The 13,961-nt window shown below is 49.1% G+C and overlaps 1 protein-coding gene across 1 annotated transcript in view; it reads left to right on the plus strand.

Annotated features, from left to right (window-relative positions):
* The window catches only part of SH2B2 (SH2B adaptor protein 2), a 65,431-nt gene that overhangs the window by 45,433 nt on the left and 6,037 nt on the right, over positions 1-13,961 (plus strand). The window contains exons 4-7 of the mRNA XM_069089432.1: positions 5,337-5,428; positions 9,003-9,097; positions 9,212-9,382; positions 10,512-10,708. Coding sequence (XP_068945533.1) covers positions 5,337-5,428; positions 9,003-9,097; positions 9,212-9,382; positions 10,512-10,708 — 555 coding nt within the window. The remainder of the gene's footprint in view (positions 1-5,336; positions 5,429-9,002; positions 9,098-9,211; positions 9,383-10,511; positions 10,709-13,961) is intronic.

A 13,961-nucleotide genomic window follows, 5' to 3' on the forward strand; every position in this document is an offset into this window, starting at 1 on the left:
TGGTGATGGTGATGACGGTGATGGTGAATGTGATGGTGATGATGATGATGATATGCCAGGCACTCTGCTACATACTTTACAATTATTACCTCATTTGATCCTCACAACTACCCTGGGAGGTAGGTGCTATTATTATCCCCCATTTTCAGATAAGGAAACTGAGGCAAACAGGTTAAGTGACTCACCCAGAGCCACCTAGATTTGAACTCACGTCTTCTATGCACTTTATCCACTGCACCACCTAGCTGACCCAAGAACAGAGGAACTAGGGCAAGTTTCCTTCAGGTCTGGTGCAGCTTCCTCTCTTCACCACACATACTTGCCCTAGTGGTGAGGAGAGGAAGGTGCACCAGACCTGAAGGAAAGGGGACTGGCATCTTGCTGGAGCCAGTTCTGTCCCCACAGAAGTCACTTGGGGCAGGGGCTGAGGCCAGTGAAAAATGAATTCTTTTGTGTGGGAGGAAGCTGAGATACTAGGGGGTTTTTTCTCCTATATCACACTGTGGCCTACAGCATTAGGCATTCACTTTCTAACACTGTCTTGAAAAGCAGGACAACCGTGACTCATCTCCAGTCCCATGATGCTTTTCCTTTTTGCCGTAGGTCAGCGCAGGACAGCAGAGCTTTTCTTTTGCCTCCTAAGTGTGGCCCTTACCTTCCTGTTAAGAACAGAATTTCCAAAGGTATTATTTGAGGCTGGAAGTCCCTAAGGCCAAGCTGTGGTCAGCATGGGGCAGCCGGGCTTCTCTCCTCAGTGGCAGCAGTTTTTACCGCTAAGATGGAATTCACTGATGAAATCCTCGGGAAGGGGCAGCAGCCTCTTGAACCGTCTCCCCTCCCACAGTTTTCCCCATCACATGAATTAGTCACAGTCACCAAAATTTCATTTCTTTTCTCTTGATCCATAGAACACTATGAGTCCTGTCCATGAACTTGTGGAAATCTACTCTTCTAAAGTTTAAGTGCACATAAGACTATGATCGATGCCCCCTTCCTTTCTGTCAAAGGTTCTAAAATGGCATGGCCTCTCTCTCCCAGGGTTTCCACTGTCCCTGGCCAGGGATGGGAGTGTGCCAGGGAAACTGTTCTCTCCTGCCCTCAGGTGAGGGTGCTTGAGAATGGCCCTTCTTCTGAACTGTGGGAAAACAGGTACATCATGACACTGTGAACTGGTCCAGCCATTCTGGAAAATAATTGTGCAATTCTGTCCCAAAAGCTATTAAACTGCACATACCTGTTGACTCAGTGATACTCAGTTGACTCTACCTGCCAAAGACATCAAAGGAAAAGGACCATATGAACAATGGCTTCAAAACTAAGGGGGTGAATGTCATGGAAAACTGCTGTGCCAAAGGCAGTGATAAAGGGGATGGTTTCAGAGAAACCTGGGAGAACTTGTATGAACTGATGTAGAGGGAAGTGAGCAGAACCAGGGGAAGACGTTATACAGTGACAGAAATATTGCAAAGACAAACAGCTTTCAAAGACTTAGGAGCTTTGACTAGCATAATGACCAAGCTTGTCCACCAAGTGCCTAACAATGAAACCTGCTACCTGCTGCCTGCTTCCTGATAGGGAGGGGATGAACTCAGTGAACACTGAGACTTTTTTAATACCCTTTGGGCCACAGCCAATGCGGGAATTTGCTTTGCTTTGCTTGACTTTAAAAGTTTGAAACAGGGGTTAGATTTCTTTTTTTTTTTTTTGCTTTCTTATTTGGGGTTGGGAGGGAGAAAAGTCAGACAGTTTTTAAAAAATAATTATTTTTTAAAAAATTTCCTTCTCCCAAGAGGACCCCTGGGGTATTGAACTGAATATTGGGGCCTGGAGGAAGGATGTAGAGGTTCAGTCCTGTCTCTGATGACTGGCCATCTCCTCAGCTCCAACTACACTCAATGTTCACCCTGAGAGACAGCATGACAGTGAGTAATGGGAGTCAGGAAGACCAGAATTCAAATCCTACCTTTGACATACTAGCTATGCGACCATTGGTGAGTCATGTAATCTCTCTGAGCCTCAGTTTCCTCATCTGTAAAATGGGAGGGCTGGACTAGGTAACCCCTAGGTTCCCTTTGAGTTTGGGGTCCATGATCCCATTACCTTTCCCTGGGCTATTTCCTAGGCTGGGGCCCCAAAGCTGACCTCCATACTCTGCCTGTGCGGCCTACCACAGAATCATAATACTGTAGATTCAGAGCCAGAAGGAATTGGAGGTTATGGAATCTAATCCCCTCGTTTTATTAATGAGGAGACTGAGGCTGGAGAGGTCACAAGGGGACAAGCTAGCAAATATGTGGAGGCAGGATTTGAACGCAGGTCTTCATGACTCCATCCGCTACACCAGAGGTGTCCACCACTCAATGCATGAGCCACATGTAGCCACGAAACTTCTGAGTGCTGCCCAAACCAGATTAAAATGTAATTGGGAAACATTTAACAAAATTAATAAAATACAGTGAAACCTAGGTAATATTCATATTTGGCTTTCTAAGTTAACACATGGCCCTTGGATCTTAAACTACAGCTTAGTGGCTCCCAATTCTACTGGAGTCTGCCTGTCTCCCTTCTCTGGCACCAGCGATGGCCCAGGTAACATGCAACCATAGGCCATGCCGACTCAAGAGTTTGTGGTTTCCTGTGAGGTAACTCTGGGTGTGGCCAGCACATCCCCATTCCCCATCAAGCTGAATCTCTTCTAGAGGAGAGAACTCCACCCTGGTCTCGTGCTAATGCCTTCCCTCTGTTAATTATCTCTGGTCTAGCCTGTGTTTGTTTTATATGTGCATCACTATTTTCGTGTCCTCTCATCCATCAGAATGTGAGATCCTTGCCAACAGGGACTCTGCCTTTCTTCTAGGGCTTAGCACATAGTAGGTGCTTACGAAAAGCTTGCTGACTGACTGACTCAGAGTTCCTCAGTGTGACCCAGAAAAGTACAGGGACTTTCCCAATGTCACAAAAGGAATGAATAGCATGGCTAGTAGTGACTACTTGTCTTCGTCAGCACAGCATGGGTTGACCCAGTTGGCATTGCTGGTGTCCTCATGGGTTCCCTCTTTGTGCCCATTTCCGGCTTGCTCTGCTGGAGAAAACCACGGTAGGCAAGCCCCAAGTTTCTCTTCCTCTCTTGATTGTCTCTCTCCAAGGAGAGCCAGGCAGGATGGTGCTGATGGGGGAGTGTGCAGTGGGGGACAGGGAGTCTAATGTGCTGTTTATGACCCCACAAAGCCTCTGATATGCAAATGTTCCTAACACAGGTCACCAGAGTGTGGGAACCTCCTAAGCTTTAGCCCTGAGCCTCCTTCCTCCCCAGAAGTGGGGCGAGGAAGAGGAGGAGAAAAGGCGACAGCTCAGCCTTGAAAAGAGTAAAAAGAAAAAAAAGGCACAAGCAAAAGGGGAGGGGACTTCTTGGAGGCTGATGACTGCTGCCTCTGGCTGCCCATCCGCCCCCTTTCCCAGGCTCCCCATTGAATCATCTTGTCTTTGCTATTTCTCCGCTGTCCCTGGACAGGCTAGAGTTGCCACGGTGATGAGGCTTCCTGCTGAATGGGGCAGGCTTCCTGCTGCCCTGGCTGCTGCCACCACTCCCCCTTCTCCTCCTCCTCATCCTCCTCCTCCTCCTCCTTCTCCTTCTCCTCCTCTTCCTCTTCCTCCTCCTCCTCCTCCTCCTCCCTGGATAAAGGGCTGTTTGTGATTTCCCCGGTCTCTTCTAGGCCACACGCTCCCCTAGCTGTTCCCTTTCCCAGGACTCAACCACAGAGCAAGATTCCCGTTCAGTGCTGAGGGTAAAAGGCTTCAGGACCAGCTTGGATTAGATGCCAGCCTATCAGAGGCAGCACTAAAGCATTGTGCCTGAGCTTAATGGCATGAACTGTGGCTACAGACTCTGTTGGGGGAAGCACCCCAAAAATGGAGTGCCCCCCATGAAGTGGAAAGGGGAGAAATAGCTCACCTGGATGTGCCCAAGGATATCATTGTTAACTATTTATTTTTGCTAATTAGGTGCTAAGCTCAATTGTTCTACAAGCACTATCAGCACTCTAAATTTTGGCACCCTGAGATACAACTTTGGTCACCCTACCCTAGTTACAGCTCAGGCCCCCAGTACCCAGTGAGAGACATTCATGATTAAGTCCTTTCCCAGAAGTGCATCATCCCCAGAGCCAACAAAGCTAGAATCACGAAGTGGATGAAGGTCTTGCTTAGGGGAATGCCTACATTTCCCTTCCAGAGCCACCACCTCACTTGGGGCAACCTATAGTCAGCCCAGACTATAAATAGATTATTAAATATTATTATTAAAATAGATTCTTCCTCATCCTCATCCTTCTCTTCCTGCTCTCTGCTGGAGAGGGGGGAGGCCAGGACCTTGCCAAGTGGCCCTGGGTGCCTCCAAGGTAACAGTCACCTTTCCTTAGACAATCAGTGTCTTCTGAGGACACTAGAAGGATCCTCATGGCAGTACAAGGCAGGCTGGTGAGGAAGAGCGGGCAGGAGGCACAGGGAGGGAGCCTTTTGTTGGATGTGTAGGAGAGAGCATTGGAATCAGTTAGGAAGACTCGAGTTCTGATCCAGCCTCAGACACTTATTTCGCTGTGTGACCCAAGCCAAGTCATATCATCTCTCTATACTTGTTAACCCATCCGAAATGGGATAATTACAGCTCCTATTTTCTAGAGTTGTTGTGAGATAATTTAATGTAAAGTGCTTTGCAAACCTTTAAGCACAATGTAAATCTTAGCAATTATTATTACTAAGTTCTGCCTGAAGCTAACTTTGGTCTAGAATCTGGCCCCTCCTGGTTGGTCGATTACTTCATTAAACCACAAAATTTCAGAGCTGGAGGGGACCCCAGGGGCCATCTAGTCCATTCCATCCCAGTGATTTGTAGGCATCAAAGAACAGTTATCAAGGTCAAGGAATGGGTTTCAGACACCCTTCTGGGGATAGGTTGGCTCTCTGACCATTTTCTTCCCCCTGCCCCTTGTAACTCTGTGTTGTTGGGGGGGGGGGGGGAGAGTGGACCATGATGCTCCACCAGTTAGATAGGGTGGTACAGTGGTTTGAATACTAGGCCTGGAGTCAGGAAGACCTTAGGTCAAATGCAGACTTAAACACTTAATAGCTGTGTGACCCTGAACCAGTCACTTAACCTCGCTTTGACTCAGTTTCCTCATCTGTAAAAATGTGGATGATAATAGCACTTACCTCCCAGAGTTGTGAAAATTATACATGACAATATTTGTAAAGCCTTTGTCATGCGGCTGGCACATAGGAAGCACTTTATAAATCTAGTGGTTGTTATTCATTCACCTCCTTTTCCCCATTGGGCTTAGGTGGAGAATGGAGCCGAGTACATCCTGGAAACCATCGACTCCCTGCAGAAACACTCGTGGGTGGCCGACATCCAGGATTGCACAGAGCCTGGGTAAGCATGAGGTCGGAGCTAGAGGCGGGTGTCACATTTGGAAAGGGGCCGTGAGTCAGTGGGGCAGCCCCCTGTGCTTGGCTTTGAGACAGATGGGTAGGACCTGACGTGCTCAGTCCCGTTCAAGGTTCGAATGCACTACTTCTCATTTCCCTCCCAAGTTCATGGGCCTCAGTGAATTTCACATTTACTGTGTCATTGGAAGCCCAGCTACATCATGCCAGGCTGGTTCGGGCAGGACCCCGCCCTGACACGCTCATACTTTCCTACCCTTTAGGATTTGGGGGCAGATGCCCCATGCTCCCACAGGCTGATGCAAAAGCCTAGAGGAGAACTGAACTCTGGGGGGCAGAGCAGCCTGAGTTATGTCAGTAATGGAAAATTCCCTCCTTCCCTTTTTCTTGTCCGTCACATCCCAGAACTAACGATTCTGTTGTAACTCAGCCTCTGGGACAGACTCAGCCCAGACTCTTTCACGACTACCTTTGCCCACAGTGAGTCAGATGAGAGGAAGGGCTCTCTGGGGGTGAGCTAGAAAGCTGACCATCTCAAACCTCCTGAACCTTGGTCTGAATGGGGAGGAAGGCCCATCTATATTGTAGATTTTTTTATAGTGCGGAGCCTGGCACATGGTGCTTTAGGAGCGCAATAAGTATGTACTGACTCAATGAAGAGAAAAATTGTTATTCTTTTCAATTAACCCTTTGACTTTGGACAAGTCACTTCTCTGGGCCTCAGTTTCCTCCTCTGTAAACTGAGAAGAGATCTGTGATCTTATGACTTTGCCCCAATATTTGACAAAATGGCAGATGCGAAGAAGGCAGTGTGTGAGCTCCAGTCATGAACAACTTGAATACCAGGCAAGGGGCCACCCTGAGACTGAGATTTCGAGGGAGGTAGGAAGTCAGGAGGTAAAAAGGGAGAGAGGGCTCATTCCAGACCTCATAAATGTTGTGAGCATTTTAAGGCTTAATAAGGGCTTCCCATCGATTTTCTCACTTGATCCTCACAACCCTGTGGGACAACAGGTGTTATACCATCCATTTTACAGATGAGGAAACTGAGACTGAGAGAACTTGAATGAATTCTTCAGGGTCTCGCTGTCATTTCATGTCCAGCACTCTTTCTCCTGCAACACCTAGAGTGTCCAGAGGTGAACTCAATTGAGTCTGAAACCTACACACAACATCCTCTTAGAGAAATTCAGCCGTTAGTGGGTAGTGTGAGACTGGAGCTCAGGAAAGAGATCATTTAGAGAAATGATGGTGTGATATCTCATAGGATCATAGATCTGAAGTTGGAACAAACCTCAGAGGTCATAGGGCTCTCGTTTGACAGATAAGGAAACTGAGGCACAGGTAAATGTTTGAAGTGGAAATCAAGTTGATTTCTTCTTGGTGTCATGTCCAGTATTCCGTCCACCATTGCTGCCTCTCTGACCTCTCTCAGGAGAGCTGAGTTATGACCTCCCTGGCTTTACCATTTTGCCCCCCAATAAGAATGGGTAAGTCATTTAAGCCTCGGTGTCCTCAGCAGTAAACCTGCCACTACTAGACCTTCCCCTCTAATTGGGGTGAGAGGAAAGGCAGCAACCACAAAGGGTGACCCAGAGCGGTAAGTGAGTAGTCACTCAGGCCCTGTGAGAAGGGCAGGGAGCCAGAGAGACAAAAACATGTCCTCAGAGAGCTCTCATTCTAATGCTGGCCAGAGAGAATGGGAAAAGGTGGGAAGGAGCCCGCTTGGGAAGGGATGTCAGTGGCAAACAGAGCATTTTCTATGGGGTCCCAAATGTTTCAGGACAGATTTAAGCTAGTAAGGCTTAAAAGCACACTAAGACTTTTGGACACCTTTTGGGATCCAGGAGGTAATAGGGAGCCCCTGGAGTTGGAGTATTTGGGTAAGGGGTGACATGATTAAACCTAAAAGCCACTTTGGCAGCCAAGCAGAAAATGAATTGAATTGGGGAGATAAGCCTATAGCTACCATCCAGGTGAGAGGTGACAAGGGCCTGGCTGGGCTTGTGGCCTTGTGAAGAGAAAGAAGGGGACGTACATAGACAAGGGATGGGGTAAAGGTAGAAACAGACTTGACACCAGATGGACTGTTTGGGGTGAGAGAGAGAGAGAGAGAGGAGAGGGGGGAGCTGAGGGACCAGCAGGCTGCTGGGAAAGTTCAGAAAAGGGGGGTGTCACCGGTTCTGTTTTGAACATGTTGGGTTTGAGATGTTTGCAGGACAGCCTGTTTAAAGTGTCTGCTAGGCCCTCAGTGGTGGGGGACTGGAGTTCAGGAAGCAGAGTAAGGCCATAGAATGATAAATGAATCCATGGAAGGGTGAGGACATCAGATGAGTTGGGATGGAGGGAGGAGAGGAGGGGGACGAGGATAGAGCCTTGAGGGATGGCCACACTTGGTGGGCATGGCAGGTAGGAGGAGAAGCAGGAGAGAGTGACAGCAGGAAACCCAGAGGAGAGGGAGGGCTCCACCCCCCCCCACACACACACACAGACACATGCACGTGCACACAGACACACAGAGACACACAGACACATGCGCGCGCGCACACACACACACAGAGACACACAGACACATGCGCGCGCGCGCACACACACACACACACACACACGCACACACATACACTCCTTGCATGTCGCAGGACTCTATCAGGATGGGGCAGGTTGCCCCATAGCCAGCTGACGAGGTGCAGCCTGGGTCCTGGACACCTTTGGCTCAGTTGCCTGCTCTCTGGATGCTCCAGTCCCAGGTTCTCCTACCCTTTGCCAGCCTGGGGAGGGGTGGGGGGGGTGGCACAGAGGAAGTAACTGAACCACTGACAGGGAACAAGTGTCAGAGACAGGACCTGACCCAGGTTGGGGAATGTAGCAGGTGTGTGTGTGCCTGGGGGGCACACACAGTAATTAGCATCCCCCCAGAAAAGGCAGTAAGCCCCAAGCTGTGAAGAAGGACCTTGGGCACATCATTATATTTTCTGGGCCTCAGTTTCCTCATTTGTAAAATAAGCAGATAGACCTCTGAGGTCTCTTCCAGCTCCCAAGCTAAGCTCCCATAATCTCTCTGGGCCTCAGTTTCCTCAGGGGTCCCTTCTCTTTCTAAATCTGTGATTCTGTGATGGGAGAGTGTGACCAGTGAGTGCCATAGAGCACAGCTCCAGGCCTGAAATGGAGAAAACTAATCTTCCTGGGTTCAAATCTGGCCTCTGACACTTCTTAGCTGTGTGACCCTGGGCAAGTCACTTCACCCTGTTTGCTTCAGTTTCTTCATCTGTAAAATGAGCTGGAAAGGGAAATGGCAAACCGCTCCAGTGTTTCTGCCAAAAAATCCCCAAATGGGGTCATGGAGGGTTGACCACGATTGACAGCAACTCAACAACAACATGATTGGAGAGGGAATTGGGGGGGGGGGTGAGCCAAGGTGTGGAAGGGGCACTCTTCCACCCAAGTCCCTGTCATGTTCCATTCTGCTAAAGCAGAGAGCTCAGGATGAAGCGGTATCTTGTGGGAGCTTTGGGAGAAGGCGGGACAGGAGCATGAATGCAGAATCTGCTCTTCCTTTGCAGAGACAGTGGAGATGACATCGAGCTCTCCTCCTGTGCCCAGGGCGGCTGCCTCCCTGGCCGGGTATCTTCTTGCAGCTGTGAATTCCTCACCGAGGGTATGTAAAAGGGCAGCCCCTGGGCGGGCTTCGGGAGCTGGCTCACCAAGGAGGGAGGTGGGCTCCACACGTGACCTCAGGCTCACTTGCCAATCTCTGTCTCCCCGTCAGCAGATGTTCCCCGGCCCCCAGAGAGGTGCTCTGGAGCCCCGGAGTCCTCGCTGGGTGCCGTGGTCACAGCCCCTCATGGCAGGGCCAGGGACTCCACCGGGGAGCACCTAACCCACGTCCCTCTAGAGAACTTCCTTCAGACCCTGGAGTCTCCCGCCAGCACCAGCCACACAGGTACCTGCCGCACCTTCTTGGCATTGCTAATGGCTGATGACCTTCTCTTTTTTCTCTCCAAGCCTGTGGCCCTCATCACCCCATGTGGCACTCCTTTCTGAGGGGGAGGAAGGAGCAGACCTTGCTTTCATCTGCAAAGCCATTGCTCCCACCCATGTGATGTAGCCCCTGCTTGACCACCCGGAGCCTTATTTACAGAAGGGCCTCCTAACTCTCTTGGTGTTAGGGGCCTGGTTGGTAAAGACCCTCTCTGGAGTCTTATATTCATAAATGAAAAAAAATAGTAACTGAAGGAAATGCTTGATTTCAGTTAGAAGTCTGTGAACATCAGGATGTCCTTTTTCCCCATAGAAGTTCATGGATCCCCTCAAATCTGTCCACAAACCCCTTAGAGAATGAAGTGACTTGCCCAGGGTCACACAGAGCCCAGGTCTCCCTGTTTGTACGGCCAGCTCTCTCTCTGCTCTGGCACAGTGCCCCGTGGACTTGTCCCTGGCAATTATTCCTACATTCGTCCCTTTCAGAATGTCATTCCCCTGTCCTCACCAGCCATCCTCAGTGGCTAAAGTCCAAATTACGGAGGCCTGGCCTTCAGGGCCCTCCACGTTCTGACCCAGTCCGCCTTTCCAGGTTCTTCTCCCACCAGTCACTGCGTTCTATCAGACTGGTCTCCTCAGTCCCCCCACGTTGTTCAGACCAGCTCTAGGACTTCTTGGATGTAGGGGATTTGCCAGTGTAAATTGGTACCTGCTCTGCAGCCTGGAAATGTCAGGTGACTTACCCAGGGCCTCATAGCCAGGGGCTCGCCTTCACTGTGAGGACAGACAGCTCACTCTCCACCATGCCTCTTAGGCCTTCTCCGAGCAACATTTTGGCCCTCACTTCTAGGATTTTTATGATATTTCCTCGTCATCTTGAATACCCTGAATGCTGCTGAGTTCCTTTCTTCCCCTTTTCCCCAAACTGATCTCCTTTTCCACACACTCATCTCTGTGTCTGTGGCATATCAGTCCCACCTTATCCCACCTGGGCCAGTCAAGACAGAGCCCTTCCGGGGAGCCTAGTGAGGGGTGAGGTCCACGATGCTTATTCCCCCTACTCATGGCGCCATCTCTCTCTCTCTCTCCAGGGGAGGAATGCAGCCAGGTGGATCTGGAAATTGTCCTTTCAGACTATCCCTGGTTCCATGGGACTCTGTCCAGAATCAAGGCAGCCCAGCTGGTCCTGGCAGGAGGAGCCCGGAACCACGGCCTCTTTGTCATCCGTCAGAGCGAAACTCGGCCAGGCGAGTACGTGCTGACCTTCAACTTCCAGGGCAAGGCCAAGGCAAGTGTGGATAGGGGTGTGGGTTGGAGATTATGGGCCAGGGATGACAAGGGAGCCAGATGGAGTGAGGGAAAGATCATCTATGAGTACAGAATGTGGCCCCTGGGCAGTGCACAGAGGAGACTAACAGGATGGACCAGGAATATGGAACTGGGCCCTCCCCTTCCTAGACTTTTCAGATCAAGCTCCCTCCATGTCCACAGGCAGCCAGGTAGTGCAGTGGGTAGAGCATGGGGCTTGGAGTCAAGAAAAGTAGAGTTCAGATCCTGCCTCTTAAATGATTCTGAGCAGGTCATTTTACCCCCTCAGCCTCAGTTTCCTCACCTCTAAAATGTGGGGCTTAGATTCAGTGACCTCTGAGGTCTCTTGTAGTTGAAAACCTATGATCCTATGGGGTGTCCTATCTATAAAACAAGGTTTGGATTCATTGGCTTCTAAGGTCCCTCCCAACTCTCATCTATAACCCTGATCCTGGCTTGACTGAGGTGTTCTACCTGGTACGAGAGATAATTTCACCCCATCCTCCAGAGGGAAAAACAGAGGCCCAGAGGGAGGGGGGGAGAACTCTGAGCACATCCCTGGTTTCACCACTGTCAGGCCTCACATCTTCTCTGATTCTTGCTGGTTTTGCTTCAGCCCTCTTCAGGAGCTCTTGGGCCCCAGGAGCCAGCCCTGACTCAGCCAACTGGGCACATGGGAACAAGACAGCTGGGGCCATCAGATGCAGTCACCTTTTGTCTGACCACAGAAAGATGTATCCACAGTGAATTCTTTAGAGAAGTCTACTGCTGCCTGCCACCCAGCCAATAATGTGCTCAGAAAATGCAGATTTTTACCAATATTGACCCGAGAGAGATAGGAATCGTGCGCCACCCTTCCCCCAAAAAAAAAAATTACAGGCAAATAAAGTCTCAATAATGAGTATACATAAGCAGAGAGGGCAGCTGGGTGGCACAGCGGATAGAGCGCTGGGCCTGGAGTCAGGAAGACCCCCTCTTCCTCATTTCAAATCTGGCCTCAGACAACTACTAGCCGTGTGACCCTGGGCAAGGCACTTAACCCTGTTTGCCTCAGTTTCCTCATCAGTAAAATGAGCTAGAGAAGAAAATGGCAAACCACTACAGTATCTCTGCCAAGAAAACCCCATATAGGGTCACAGAGAGTTGGACATGACTCAGCAGCATCACAATCAGGGAATCTTTTTCTACCTCCATCTAAAAACTGCTACATGAATAAAATCCCCTGGAAGGCAAGAAAGAATGTATCATGAATTTTCCTTCCCTTGATCTTGTTACAACATGTCCTTCAGGCATTCTCCTGCCTCCCACCACCAAATGCTTTCAGTAACAATCAGGTTCACAAGGGCCATGCACTATGTTAAGCACTTTACAAGTATTGTTCTATTTCATTCTCACAACAGCCTTGGAAGGCAGGTGCTGTGATTGGCCCATCTATAGTTGAGGACACTGAGGCACACAAAGGTTGTGCCTTGCTCAGAGTCATGCAGCCAGGCTTTGAGCCCAGCCATTTCTACTCTAAGGCTGACCCTCTCTTTGTCCATGACAACCTTTTCTCCTCCACAAGGTTTGGCAACACATAAGCTAGAATTCTAAACCACGTTGCCCTCGACTGCCTCGTCACTCAGATTAGCAGGACTATCCAACGTTGGCTAAGGCAGTTTCTGGGGTCTCTTAACCTCACCATTGTGATGACGGTTTTATATGAGTATGACTTCTGAAAGAAGAAGAAGAATCCAATCAATGTCTTTATCCATTCCTATTTTTCGGAGTTATCAGTTAGTTTAAGTAGGTCTGTTTAGGGTTCTCGTAAACATGTGCCTGCATGCAGAGTTGCCTTCTCATTTGACCCTATCTTCTAATTTGGAACTGAATTGGACTTTGGCTCTGCTTGCACAAACATCTAACTCTCAAATGCCTCTCATGTCTATAAATGGCCTTCCTGTTAAGAGAGTCAGTTTCATTTGGTAGATTATTCGGGTTGCACCATGGCCATCAACTTCCCACTCTCCTTGAAAAAAATATGAACAAGACTTTCTTTGAGAGGCTGTACAGTGTATTGGAAAGGACCTTTTAACTTGGAGTGTGAAGACCCAGGTTCACCTCTCGGCTCTTCCACTTCCAACCTGTGTGGCCTCTCTGAGACCCAATTTCCTCATCTGTAAAATGAGACCTGTAAGATCCCTTTTGGTTCTGAATCTTTTGTTGTTGAGTCATTTTTCAGTCATGTCAGATTCTTCATGACTCCTTTTGGTGGGGGGTGGTTCTTGCCATTTCCTTCTCTAGCTAATTTTACAGATGAGGAAACTGAGGCAAACAGGATGAAGAGACTTACCCAGGGTCACACAGCTAGTAAGTATCTGAGGCCAGATTTGAACTCAGGTCTTCCTGAGGCCTGGTGTGCTATCCACTGCACCACTAAGCTGATCCCATCATATATAGCTATGAGACTTTGAGTAATCAACAAACATTTGGCATCTTTCATTTTCTTAATTCTGAGCAATATTTCCAACATTTTTTTTGGCCATTTCCCCCATGCCCACCTTTGCATTTATGTCACCTGGTATCCAAATATATTTGAACTTGATTTTAAAAATCTTGAATTCTTCCTAGAAGTCCTCTGTTCCAACTTCTTCAATGAAAGTTAGCTCATAAGCTTCAAATGTCTCATCCCAGCAATCCCCTTACCATCGTAGATCTGGAGCTGGAGAGATCTCAGTGGCTGGCTAGTCTTACTCGTGTCTTTTCAGATGAAGAACTGAGGCCCAGCGTGGCTTAGTGACTTGCCCCAGGTTCACACAGGTACCAAGTAGAGCCAGAATGTCACCTCCTATCCTCCGATAGGGAGGTAGTGTGGGAGGGGAGTCAGGAAGACCTGAGTTCAAATCCTCCCTCAGATGCTGACAGTTATATGACGCCAGGCACATCACTTCACGTCTTTCTACCTCAGTTTCCTCATCTGGAAAATGGAAAGAATAGCACCTCCCTCCAGGGCAGGTTGTGAGGGTCAGAGGAGGAAATGAAGGAAGAGCTTTGGAACGTTGAAATGCGATGTGAATGCTGCTGTGGCTGTCCTCATTGTATTGTTACTATGGGGGGGTGGCAGCCCTGTTACTGCTGCTGCTGCTGGTGTTACTGGTGGTGTTGGTGATGCTGTTATTGCTGCTGCTGGTGTTACTGGTCGTGTTGGTGATACTGTTATTGCTGCTGCTGGTGTTACTGGTTGTGTTGGTGAT

The sequence above is a fragment of the Petaurus breviceps genome, unplaced genomic scaffold, assembly GCF_028583685.1.
Source record: "Petaurus breviceps papuanus isolate PSGF00001 unplaced genomic scaffold, PetGlider_PUasm1.0 186, whole genome shotgun sequence".
In the NCBI taxonomy this organism is placed as follows: Eukaryota; Metazoa; Chordata; class Mammalia; order Diprotodontia; family Petauridae; genus Petaurus; species Petaurus breviceps.